The following is a 12416-nucleotide window of genomic DNA, read 5'->3' as shown; positions in this document are numbered from 1 at the left end:
ACTCTTCTCTACACAAACACACGATGATGTTATAATCACTCATATCTATCAGAAAAAAATGTACATCATGCTCTACTTTTCTCTCTCCTACCTTATCCCCCAAATCCAGTCAATTAACTCCTGCAAGATTATATCTCATAACTCAGATCTATTCCTCCCCATCATTCTCACTTATTCCAACAGTGTCCTCATGGTCTCCCTCCAAATCATGTCACTCTTCAGTCCTTTCTTTACATTGTAACCAGAGAAAATATTCTAGAAATTTTCATGATGGCTCTGCCCATTTAACATCCCCCAGTAGCTCATTATTGTCCTTAGCATCGAGAACTAGGTCTCCAGAGCCTCAACCTACATCTGCTACCCCTACTCTATTCCAAGTACATTGAGCTTGCACTGTCTTTTCCAGAAAGAGCAGCATTCTCTTTTTTAAAAAAAATTTTTTTTAAAGATCTTATTTATTTATTTGTCAGAGAGAGAGTGAGCACGAGCGAGCACAGGCAGACAGAGTGGCAGGCAGAGTCAGAGGGAGAAGCAGGCTCCCTGCGGAGCAAGGAGCCTGACACGGGACTCAATCCCATGATGCTGGGATCATGACCTGAGCTGAAGGCAGCTGCCCAACCAACTGAGCCACCCAGGCGTCCCATGAGCAGCATTCTCTTATCTCCAGTGAATATGCTGTCCCTTACTCCTGGAACATTGTCATCCCAGCTGTGTAAAGAGCTCCTAGTTCAGCTTTCAGCCTAAAATGTGCTTTTCTTTTTTAAGGATTTTATTTATTTACTTGACAGAGGGAGAGAGAGCACAAGCAGAGGGAACAGTAGAGGGAGAAGCCGACTCCCCACTGAGCAGGGAGCCAGATGTAGGGCTCCATCCCAGGACCCTGGGACTCAAGCCGAAGGCAGACACTTAACCATCTGAGCCACCCAGGTGCCCCCTAAAATGTTATTTTCTTTGGAGCATCTTCTCCTGACCTCTCTTTTTGCTACCCAAAGTGTAGAATAGGTTTTTCTTCTCTGAATTTCTATTGGACCCCGTGCTCCCCCTAGCATAGCAGTTTATTCTGTGTGTGTCTTTTCTATATCCCCCTAAACTCAGTAGGAGCATAGTTGCTATCACCAGCTCTTAGCACAGTGTCTAAGGGTATGTAGTATATGCTTAATAAATACTGATGAACAAATAAATGTATCACCTAGTCCACAAGCTCAAATACAAATATATTCACAGTACTTTCCTTTTTTCCAGACAATTGCTTAATTACTCATAAGCCCTTTTAGCAGAAGCCCGTTATTTAGCAGGAAACCCATTATTTCCCACTGTGGAAAACTCTCCTATACCTTGTCCAGATACACCAAGTAATAAATTATGTAGTCTGTAATGGGTTCTGTTCTCTTAATTGGAGTCTGATCATTAGCTAATGCCATAGTTTCTCATTACTTCACATTGTTGATTTTGGAAACTGGTCCCACTCAATCCAATACAATGCTTATCTATTGCTTATGGATGATGCCTTGGCTTGTCTGTATCCCTACTGGGAGGTAAAGCCCTTTGAGGGATGACGAGCTAAGCTTGCCAAGGATGTTCCACAGTTGGCCTTGTAGCGAAGGACCCAGCCACAATCTATCACACACAGCCCTGGGGGTGCTGGGTGAGGATAATAATAGTATATCAGGGTTCCAGAATCACATTTCTTCATTTTTCCCTGATGAGGAACAATTCCAAAAAAAATGAGGCAGTTTTGTTCTGTTTTGTTTATATCAATATAGAAAAAGTCTTGCTATGCCTTCCTTTCAAGACAAGCAGAATCCATGTACATTTACATAAGGCTTCCTTATGTCAATCTCTAGTCTAGCCTATGCTGTGAAAGAAAGGAAAAATACAAATTTGATCTTTAACTTTTCTGGTGGGGCACCCTAGTTTGCCAAGAAAGAAGAAACTGGCTCAGAAAGAAGAAACTGGCTTTTACTATTTTTAAAAATTGTGATAAAAAGGGCTACCTGGGTGGCTCAGTTGGTGAAGTGTCTGCATTCAACTCACGTCATGATCCCAGGGTTTTGGGATTGAGTCCTGCGTCAGCTTCCCTTTCTCCCTCTACCTCTCCACCTCACTCATGCTCTCTCTCTGTCAAATAAATAAATAAATAAAATCTTTTTTTAAAGATTTTATTTATTTATTTGACAGAGATGACAAGCAGGCAGAGAGGCAGGCAGAGGGGGTGGGGGAAGCAGGCTCCCTGCTGAGCAGAGAGCCCGATGTGGGGCTTGATCCCAGGACCCTGGGATCATGACCTGAGCTGAAGGCAGAGGCTTTAACCCGCTGAGCCACCCAGGTGCCCAATAAATAAAATCTTTAAAAAAATAAGTAAAAGAGAATTGTGGCAAAATGTACATAACACAAAATATAGAATGCTGCATCATGCGGGCCTCCTCATGCAGGGATTGTGCTCATGTTTTCTATATAGTTCTGTGTTTTGTTTTGTTTTGTTTTTTAAAGATTTTATTTATTTATTTGACGGACAGAGATCACAAGTAGGCAGAGAGGCAGGCAGAGAGAGCAGAGGAAGCAGGCTCTCTGAGGAGCAGAGAGCCCAATGCGGGGCTCGATTCCAGGACCCTAGGATCATGACCTGAGCCAAAGGTAGAGGCTTTAACCCACTGAGCCACCCAGGCACCCCTAATATTTTGTTCTTAACAGCCAACCATCTTGTTAAGGTTTTTATTTCATTTAAGACATCATCTTAATCAAGTGATCATCACCAACAATGTACAAAATTAACACTACCAACAATGTACAAGTTGACACTGTGTGCTACTCAATAGGATATGAGGATTTCTTGAATGAATCCAAATATGAAGAATGTTCTACAAAATGACTATCTCATAATCTTCAAAAATGTCAAAGCAGTGGGTGTAGATGGCGTCACCCAGGGCGTGAGTTGTTGCACGAGGATATTGAAGACAATGGCTAAGAACAAACTAAGAGGGCAGAAGTCCAGGAATGTATTTCATATAGCCAGCCAAAAAAACTTTAAGTCTAAAAACAAAGCAAAACCAGTTACCACTAACCTTAAGAAGATAAACATTGTGAATAATGAAAAAGTTACCAGAGTGAATAAAGCTTTTGTAGATATACAAAAGGAACTTGCACATTTCTCAAAAGGCCTTTCCCTTGAACCTTTGCAGAAACAGCTGATTCCTCAGCAGTGTCATGAAAACGAACCAGTTAATGTTGATGAAGCGACAAGATTAATGGCTCAGTTGTAATACACTGGAGATACATCAAATACCCCAAAAAGACCAATAAATTAAATGTCTTATATAGAAAAAAAAAATGTCAAAGCAATTCCTTCTCTGAGGAGAATAGACACTCTGCTTATGGGAAGTTGAGGAGGAGTGGCAGGGTTTGGATCAGTGATAGCTTCATGTAGAGACGTAGGGTGGCTGGGGCATGGGACTCTGCCTGCCCACTGAGAATCTCATCTGCCTTCCACAAAAAAAAAAAAAAAAAAAGTCAAGATCATGAACTCAAAGTCTCAGAAACCATCCCAGATTGAAACAAATTGGAGAGACATGACAACTAGGTACAAGGCATGCTCCTAGATTGGACCCTTTACAGGTAATAGAAAAGATAATTGGGACAATTCACAAAACTTGAATGGGAGTCTCTGGGTATATATGCAAATTCTCCATACTATGCTTCAGTTTTTCTGTAAATTGGGAATTGTTTCAAAATTACATGTTTTTGTTTTGTTTTGTTTTACTGTGTCATTCTTTACATTTATATTTATTTAAGCATTCATTCTTGTCCAAATCATTTTTTCACCTTTATGATCTTTTTTTTAATTTACTATTTTTTTTCTATTTTTAATTTTTATTTTTATTTATTTTTTTTAATCTACTATTTTTTAAATTAACATAGAATGCATTCTTTGTTTCAGGGGTACAGGTCTGTGATTCATCAGTCTTACACAGTTCACAGCTCTCACCATAGCACATACCCTCCCCAATGTCCATCACCCAGTCAACCCCATCCCTTCTACCCCCCTCCCCTCCAGCAACCCTCAGTTTGTTTCCTAAGATTAAGAGTCTCTTATGGTTTGTCTCCCTCTCTGGTTTCGTCTTGTTTCATTTTTCCCTCCCTTCCCTATGATCCTCTGTCTTGTTTCTCAAATTTTTCATATCAGTAAGATCATATGATAATTGTCTGTCTGGGATTGACTTATTTCACTTAGCATAATACCCTCTAGTTCCATCCATGTTGTTGGAAATGGCAAGATTTTGGGTTTTTTTGATGGCTGCATAATATTCTATTTTATATATATACCACATCTTTATCCGTCTGTTGGACATCTAGGCTCTTTCCATAGTTTGGCTGTTGTGGACATTGCTGCTATAAATATTGGGGTACAGGTTCCCCTTCGGATCACTACATTTGTTTCTTTGGGGTAATTACCTAATAATTCTGGATCGTAGGATAGCTTTATTTTCCTTTTTTTTTTTTTTTTTTTTTATGGAGATCACAAGTAGGCAGAGAGGCAGGCAGAGAGAGAGAGAGAGGAGGAAGCAGGCTCCCCACAGAACAGAGAGCCTGATGCGGGGCTCGATCCCAGGACCCTGGGATCATGACCTGAGCCGAAGGCAGAGGCTTTAACCCACTGAGCCACCCAGGCGCCCCTATTTTCCATTTTTTGAGGAAATTCCACAGTTTTCCAGAGTGGCTGCACCAGCTTGCATTCCTACAACACTGGGAGGGTTTCCCCTTTCTCTGCATCCTTACCAACACCTATTGTTTCCTGACTGGTTAATTTTAGCCATTCTGACTGTTGTGAGGTGGTATCTCACTGTGGTGTTGATTTGTATTTCCCTGATGCCAAGTGATGTTGAGCACGTTTTCATGTGTCTGTTGGCCATTTAGATGTCTTCCTTGCAGAAATGTCTTTTCGTATCCTCTGCCCATTTCCTGATTGGATTATTTATTCTTTGGGTACTGAGTTTGATAAGTTCTTTATAGATTTTGGATACTAGCCCTTTATCTGATATGTCATTTGCAAATATCTTCTCCCATTCTGTCGGTTGTCTTTTGGTTTTGTTGACTGTTTCAATTGCTGTGCAAAAGCTTTTGATCTTGATGAAGTCCCAAAAGTTCATTTTTGCCCTTGCTTCTATTGCCTTTGGCATTGTTTCTAGGAAGAAGTTGCTGCGGCTGAGGTCGAAGGGGTTGCTGTCTGTGTTCTCAAATATTTTGATGGATGCCTGTCTAACACTGAGGTCTTTTATCCATTCTGAGTCTATTTTGTGTGTGGTGTAAGGAAATGGTCCAGTTTCATTCTTCTGTATGTGGCTGTCCAATTTTATGAAAGGATTTCTTAAATAAGCCACAAAAACCACCAACCATAAAGGAAAAAAATGGTAAATATGACTACATCAACATTAACTTCCATGAAAAAAGTCACCTTAAACAAAGTGGAAAGAAATGTGACAGTCTGCAAAAAGATGCTTATAATGCCTATAAGCAAACAGGACTGTATCCTTCAGAATATAAAGGAATCCTACAAAATCAATTTTTGAAAACTCAATAGAAAAATGGGTAAATGATGGGGCACTTCGGTGGCTCAGTAAGAAAAGTATCAGACTCTTGATTTCAGCTCAGGTTGTGATCTCAGGGTCCTGAGATTGAGCCCCGCATTGGGCTCCCTGCTCAATGGGGAGCCTGCATCCCCCACTCTCTCTGCCTACTTGTGATCTCTCTCTCTGTCAAATAAATAAATAAAATCTTAAAAAAAAAAAGAGGAAACACAAATGCCCAATAAAAATGTGAATATATGCTCAACCTCAGTAATAATCAGAAGCATATAAATAAAAATAACAAGACAACATTTCCTATTCTCACTGGGTTAGTGAAAACTAGTCTATCAGTACTGTAGGCAACCATTCACAAACATTTAGACCCTATAGTAGAAATGGGAGCTCTTTGAAGTTAGAGGTGTTACATGGCTTGTTTGGGCCAAGTAACTATGAGCAAAAGTGACGCATGTCATTTCTGTGCAGAAACTTTAACAGCTAGAGTGCAAGCCCTCAAGTGTTCCCCTGCCTCATGGAAGCTTGTGTCAGGTTGGAGCCTCAGTCACCCAGATCCCTAAGTGACTCTGATGAACAGACCTTCACTGCTGATCCACATTGTACTTGTAGTGTGAGCAAGAAATGAGACTTTGAATCAAGCCACTGAGATTTTGTGGTTGTTGGTTATTGTGGCATGGTTTAGTCATCCTGAATGATATAATTGTAATTCTTGGTGAGAAACCTGAACAACAAGGACTCTCATCTACTACTGGTAGGAGTCTAAGCCGGCACAACAACTCTGGAGAAGAGTTTAGAAATACGTGGTCAAGTTGACGATGTGCATACTCTAAAACTCATGTGTGCACAAGGATAACGATCGAAAGTTTTAACTGCAGGGAGGCCTGGGTGGCTCAGTCAGTAAAGCATCTGCCTTCCCCTCCGGTCATGATCTCAGGTCCTGGGATCAAGCTCTGCATCTGGCTCCTTGCTCAGTGGGAATCCGGCTTCTCCCTCTGCCAGCTGCTCCTCCTGCTGGTGCACTCTCTTTCTCTGACAACTAAATAAATAAAATCTTTAAAAAAAAAAGTTTTAAGGGAGCCTGGGTGGCTCAGTGGGTTAAGCCTCTGCCTTTGGCTCAGGTCATGGTCTTGGGGTCCTGGGATCAAGGCCCTCATCGGGCTCTCTGCTCAGTGGGGAGCCTGCTTCCCCCTCTCTCTCTGCCTACTTGTGGTCTCTCGCTCTCTGTCAAATACAGAAGTAATATCTTAAAAAAAAGTTTTAACTGCAAAAAGAAGTTATAATTGCAGCATTATTTTAAGAGAAAAACTGAAAATAACCTCCATGTCCACTGACAGGAAATGGATAAGGACGTTTTGGTAGATTCATAGAATAGATTACTATAGAATAGCTAAAATAAAGAAACTTAACCTGTCTCAAAATTTTTAAGTTTCAAAAACATAACTTACATTCTAAAAAATCACATAAGGAGATATAAGGTATGATTTCATCATGTATAAAGTTTATATAGTATATTGTGCTGTGGATACATGATAAATGCAGTTAAAGTCTAACAACATATGCATGGGCATAATAACCAACAAATTCAGTCAAGTGTTTACTTCCAAGAAAGTAAAAGCTGGAAGAAGGATTATCTGTAAAAGGATGAAGGTTTTTTGGAATGTTTCATTTCTTATAAAAATATATATATCATGCTGGGGCGCCTGGGTGGCTCAGTGGGTTAAGCCGCTGCCTTTGGCTCAGGTCATGATCTCAGGGTCCTGGGATCGAGTCCCGCATCGGGCTCTCTACTCAGCAGAGAGCCTGCTTCTCTCTTTCTCTCTCTCTCTCTCTCTGCCTGCCTCTCCATCTACTTGTGATCTCTCTCTGTCAAATAAATAAATAAAATCTTTAAATATATATATATATATATATATATATCATGCTATTATGTCAAAATGCTGAATGGAGGGTACCTAGATGTTTGTTGTATTACCCTCTGGACTTCCTCCATCTATTTGAAATATTTAATGATAAGCAAAAAGAGAATACCAGCAAGCGAAAGTGAAAAGAAAGAGAATCCATAATTCTGCCTCCTCTGCTCTATCACTGACATACCCTCCATTTACATATTGACGTAAATCTGTCTGCTATTTCTGCCCAGCAGGACAGGAGGAACAGGGCGGCCGATCTCTGGACAACTGCAGTGAGGACAGTGCCCACAGTTTGGCTGGCTAGGAAATTTGGACCTTAACTTACTCATTTAAAGGATGTTGTTTGGTAAATTAAAATATTTACTAAAAGAAGGAACATTTCATTATTATATATTTAACAAGTTGTATTAACTCACTTTTTCTCACTTATTTTGGCTTGTTCAGATTATTTAAATATTTTTCCCCCTCTCCATTTTTCAGAACCACCGTAGCCTTCTAAATGCTTATAGAACCTGTAGAATAAATATGCAAAGAGCATGGCTGTGAGAACAGGCAGTTCTGGCACTGAGGAAGGGCATCAACTTTAAACTTTATCTGAAAAGTAATACTCCTTGTTCTTTTTCTGTTTGTCTTCCTTTTTCTCACTTGCCTCCTAGGATTCCTCATGTGTTTTAACTATAATTTCCCTTACTAGTTGTTTTTCCAATATTCTGTTTTCTTATACAAACAGTATACACAGACCTTGGTAAGGAGGCTCAGCGTAAAGTGCATTGTGTGATTTCATTTAAGTTACGGTTTCCTTGTACTTTTAGTGCCACCTTATGGCAGTGCTCTGCTGTCAGAATCCATACTACTCTGATTTTTTTTTTAATGCTCCCGAACATATTTCTGGCTGAGGTTTACAGTGTTGTCATTGAAAGATATCACCTTGGGGCTCCTGGCCAGCTCAGTGGGTGGAGCATATGACTCTTGATCTTGGGGTTGTGAGTTCAAGCCCCATATTGAGTGTAGAGATAACTTAAAAATAAAATCTTTAAAATAAATAAAATAAAAGTAAATATTGTGTCACATAGCAGTGTGGTTTTTCAACCCATCTGTGTAACAGATTCACCTGGTGACTCCAGGCTCACTCCAGAACCACTGTCAGAAAGTCTGATTCATCAGACAAAGCTAGATGTCATTTAATAACTATTTAGTTACACTACTTACTACTTACTGGGAAAAAAGTCCACTTTCTTCCCTAAGTAGATGACTACTTATGATTAGAAGAATGAATACATGGCCATCTGCAGGAAACAGCACACACTGATGTCTACTATTTAACTTGCTTTCACCAAGCCCTGCCCCCTCACTCTTTTCTTAAGTCCAGAATTTTAACAATCATTATTTATTTATTTGAATAATCTCTGTACCCAGTGTGGGTCTTGAACTCAAAATTCTGAGATCAAGAGTCACATGCTCTTTTGACTAAGCCAGCCAGCACCCCCTACAATCGTTACTTTACCATCTCTATCAGGCATATGACTTATCTTCTTTTCACTTAGGTCTCTTACAAACTGCTGGGAGCACCTCACCTGGCTTTGACAGATCTGCCCTTTCCAGTCACACCTCATTCCCTGTGCTGTGGGTCTTCTCCCCCAGAAGACTGGTGCAAACCTTGCCAATATGAGTCTCCTGACCAGAGTGTTTTGCATTTTATGGGCCCTGCCTAACTCCTACATGTGCCTTGTTAAAATTGTGTACCATGTCCATGTATGCTTTGCAGATCTACCTAGGCTGACCCTGGTCCTTGCAAGGTGGCAGGTCTCATTTCACAAGTGGATCAGCACATACCTTGTTAACCAGGGCCATAAGCCTGCCAGTGTGCAAGCTGCCCTGACAGGAGCCAACACTACTGCAAAGTTACTCCTGCCCTGGGGTGAAGGGTAGATAGCCACATACACCAGTTAGACAATGGCCCCAACAGTGGGCTAGGGGCAGACAGTCTGCTCATTGCAGCCTCCACCCACCAACAAAAACTTCTCAGGCGACAACACAGGGAAAGCATCCAGCAGTTTGGTGCTACTGCATCTCTGGCAAATGCCTGGTCTGCCTACACTCAGGCCCAATGTGACCCTAGACTGCACTGCATGAGAGGACCTCCTCCTCCTACTGCCATTACCCCCAAGATCAAAAGATGTAGCTGACTTTCCCAACAGAGAAACAGACACAGAGTATTAGACAAAATGAGGAGACAGAAGACTATGTCCTAAATGAAATAATGACAAAACCGTAACAAGAGACCTAAGAGAAATGGAGATAAGTAATAAGCTTGATAGAAAATTTAAAGTAATGATCATAAAAAGATACTCATTGGACTTGAGAAAAGAATGGAGGACCTCAGTGAGACACTAACACAGAGATAAAAAGAACCAATCAGAGATGAAGAACAATGAATGAAATAAAAAATATACTGTATGGAATAAATAGTATGCTAGAGGAAGCAGAAGAAAAATTAGTGACCTGGACAACAGAATAACAGAAAGTAATCAAGCCAAGAACGTTAGAGAAAAAACAATTATATAAATGGGAGTAGACTTAAAGAACTAGTGACTCCATCAAGTGTAATAACATTCACAGTATAAGGATCCCAGAAGACGAAGAGAAAGAAAAGGGGGCACGAAATTTCTTTGAAGAAATAATAGCGGAAAACTTTGTTAATCTGGGGAAGAAAACAGATATCCAGATCCAGGAAGCACAGAGGTTCCCCCAACAAAATCAACCCAAGGAGGTCCACAGCCAGCCACATAGTTATTAAAATGGCAAAAGTAATGAAAAAGAATTTTCAAAGCAGCAAGAGAAAAGAAGACAGTTCCATACATGGGAAACCCATAAGGCTATCAGCAGACTTTTTAGCAAACTTTGCAGGCCAAAGGGAAGTGCCATGATATATTCAAAGTGCTGAAAGGGAAAAAAAAAAATCTGCATCACAAATAGTCTATCCAGCAAGCCTACCATTCAAAACAGAAGAAGAGATAGAGTTTCCCAGGCAAACAAAAGCTAAAGGAGTTATCACCACTAAATCAGCCCTACAAGAAGTATTAAAGGGGACTCTGGGAGTGGAAAGCAGAGACCGTAAGAAAAGTAAGAAGCACAGAAGCAGTAAAAGTAAGTGTATCTGTAAAAATCAGTCAAGGAACTCACAAAATAAAAGGATGTAAAGTATGACACTATGCAGCTAAAATGTGGGGTGGAGAGGAATAAAGAATGGGTTCAAACTTAAGTGATCATGAACTTAATACAGACTGCTATATACAGAAGATGTTATATACAAACCGAATGGTAGCCACACATCAAAAAACAGTCATAGATACACAAAAAATTAAAAGAATCCAAAAATATCACTAAAGAGAATCCGTGAACTGTGAGAGAAGAGAGCAAGAAAAAGAAAGGGTATTAGAGAAGAACTACAAAAACAACCACAAAACAAGTTAACAAAATGGCAAAATACATATCTATACCTATATCCCTATATACTTTGAATGTAAATGGACTAAATGCTCCAATCAAAATGACATAGATTTTAAAAAGTAGATTAAAAAAAATAAGACCCATCTATAATGCTGCCTACAAGAGACTTATTTCAGACCTAAATACACATGTAGATTGAAAGTGAGGGGATGCGGCCCCTGGGTGGCTCAGTCGGCTAAGCGGCTGCCTTCCACTCAGGTCATGATCCGTGATCCCAGGATCTTGGGATTGGGCCCTGCATTAGGCTCCCCTCTTCCTTGCCTGCCACTTCCCCTGCTTGAGCTTACTATCTCCCTCTCTCTCTCAATCTATGCCAAATAAGTAAAGAAAGAAAGAAAGAAAGAAAGAAAGAAAGAAAGAAAGAAAGAAAGAAAGAAAAGGAAAGAAAAGATACATCTTGGCAGGAGGGTGGCTCTAAGACTATCTGTAGTTCTCACTCTCTCCTTCAGTAAAAGTCGGAAAACAGTATAGGTCACTAGCAGTATCAGGAAATGTTTTTTCTATCTAGCTCCTCCCTCAAATTCTGTTAACTTTGTCTAAATATAAGCCAAACCCTTTAATATATTTAAGTAACACATGATGCCATAACAACCACCAAAGTATTAAGTGCCTCTTTTTTTTCTTGCACTAAATACACACCCACACCCACCATTCTTAGCAATTCAAAATATAGGAAGAGGGATATAAAACTCCCATCTTAAAGAATTTAAGGCTACTTTGCAAATATTAAAATAACTATGCAACAATAATAATAGTTAACATTGATAGAGGGTTTACTATAAGCCAGAAAAGACTGTTCTAATTGTTTTAGATTTATTAAGTCATTTAATCCTCCAATAATCCCATAAGGGTGGGAACACTGTGGTCACCACATCATCTTCCCCACCAGATGGGCTTTAAATGAGAGTGGGAAAGCTAGTCTATTTGAATTGAACTGGCTAGGTATCCCGGTACCTTTTAACTGGGAGGTACAAAAAGGTGAGATTCATAATAGTTGCTCAATAAATAGCTGAAGGATTGCTGAAGAATCAATCCCAGGCATTAGATGTAAAAGGTATTTTCTGTTATTTTTATATTAAAATTTGCCCTTAGCAGATTAGCATCATAGGGGTTTAGCCTCAGCTTCCAAAGCAATTAGCACATCTCACAATATCTGGCTGAATGTTCTGAAGAGGGAAAATGACAACATGATGCAACAGTATGGAATCAGCTCTGCTACCATGTAATCTTTCTGCAATATTTTATCCTTTAGATATCTGGCTGAATCTTTACCAGGATAACCTCATTTAAAGCCATCTTAAAACGTATAAAGTACACCTTTAAAGGAGCTAATTTTTTCATGAAAGCCTGTGCTCTAGAGCCCACCCAGACTATTTCTGAGAGGGTGGAATGATTCAGATCAAGGGACTTTGCAAACAAC

At 40.0% G+C, this 12416-nt stretch overlaps 1 protein-coding gene across 1 annotated transcript; it reads left to right on the top strand.

Annotated features, from left to right (window-relative positions):
• The first annotated feature begins 2906 nt into the window (after positions 1 to 2906).
• On the top strand, positions 2907 to 3315 carry LOC116596533 (ribosomal biogenesis factor). The gene has a single exon (XM_032353773.1). It carries the CDS (start codon positions 2958 to 2960, stop codon positions 3258 to 3260), a length of 303 nt encoding a protein of 100 aa, XP_032209664.1. The 5' UTR covers positions 2907 to 2957; the 3' UTR covers positions 3261 to 3315.
• The last annotated feature ends 9101 nt before the right edge of the window (positions 3316 to 12416 follow it).

Source organism: Mustela erminea, chromosome 7 (genome assembly GCF_009829155.1).
Source record: "Mustela erminea isolate mMusErm1 chromosome 7, mMusErm1.Pri, whole genome shotgun sequence".
NCBI classification, from domain to species: domain Eukaryota; kingdom Metazoa; phylum Chordata; class Mammalia; order Carnivora; family Mustelidae; genus Mustela; species Mustela erminea.
The sequence above is the reverse complement of the archived record's forward strand: the minus strand, read 5'-3'. Positions and strand labels throughout refer to the sequence as shown.

Bases quoted from the DNA above. Each gene is read 5' to 3' on its own strand.
- LOC116596533 (XM_032353773.1), top strand. From the start codon at position 2,958: ATGGCTAAGAACAAACTAAGAGGGCAGAAGTCCAGGAATGTATTTCAT.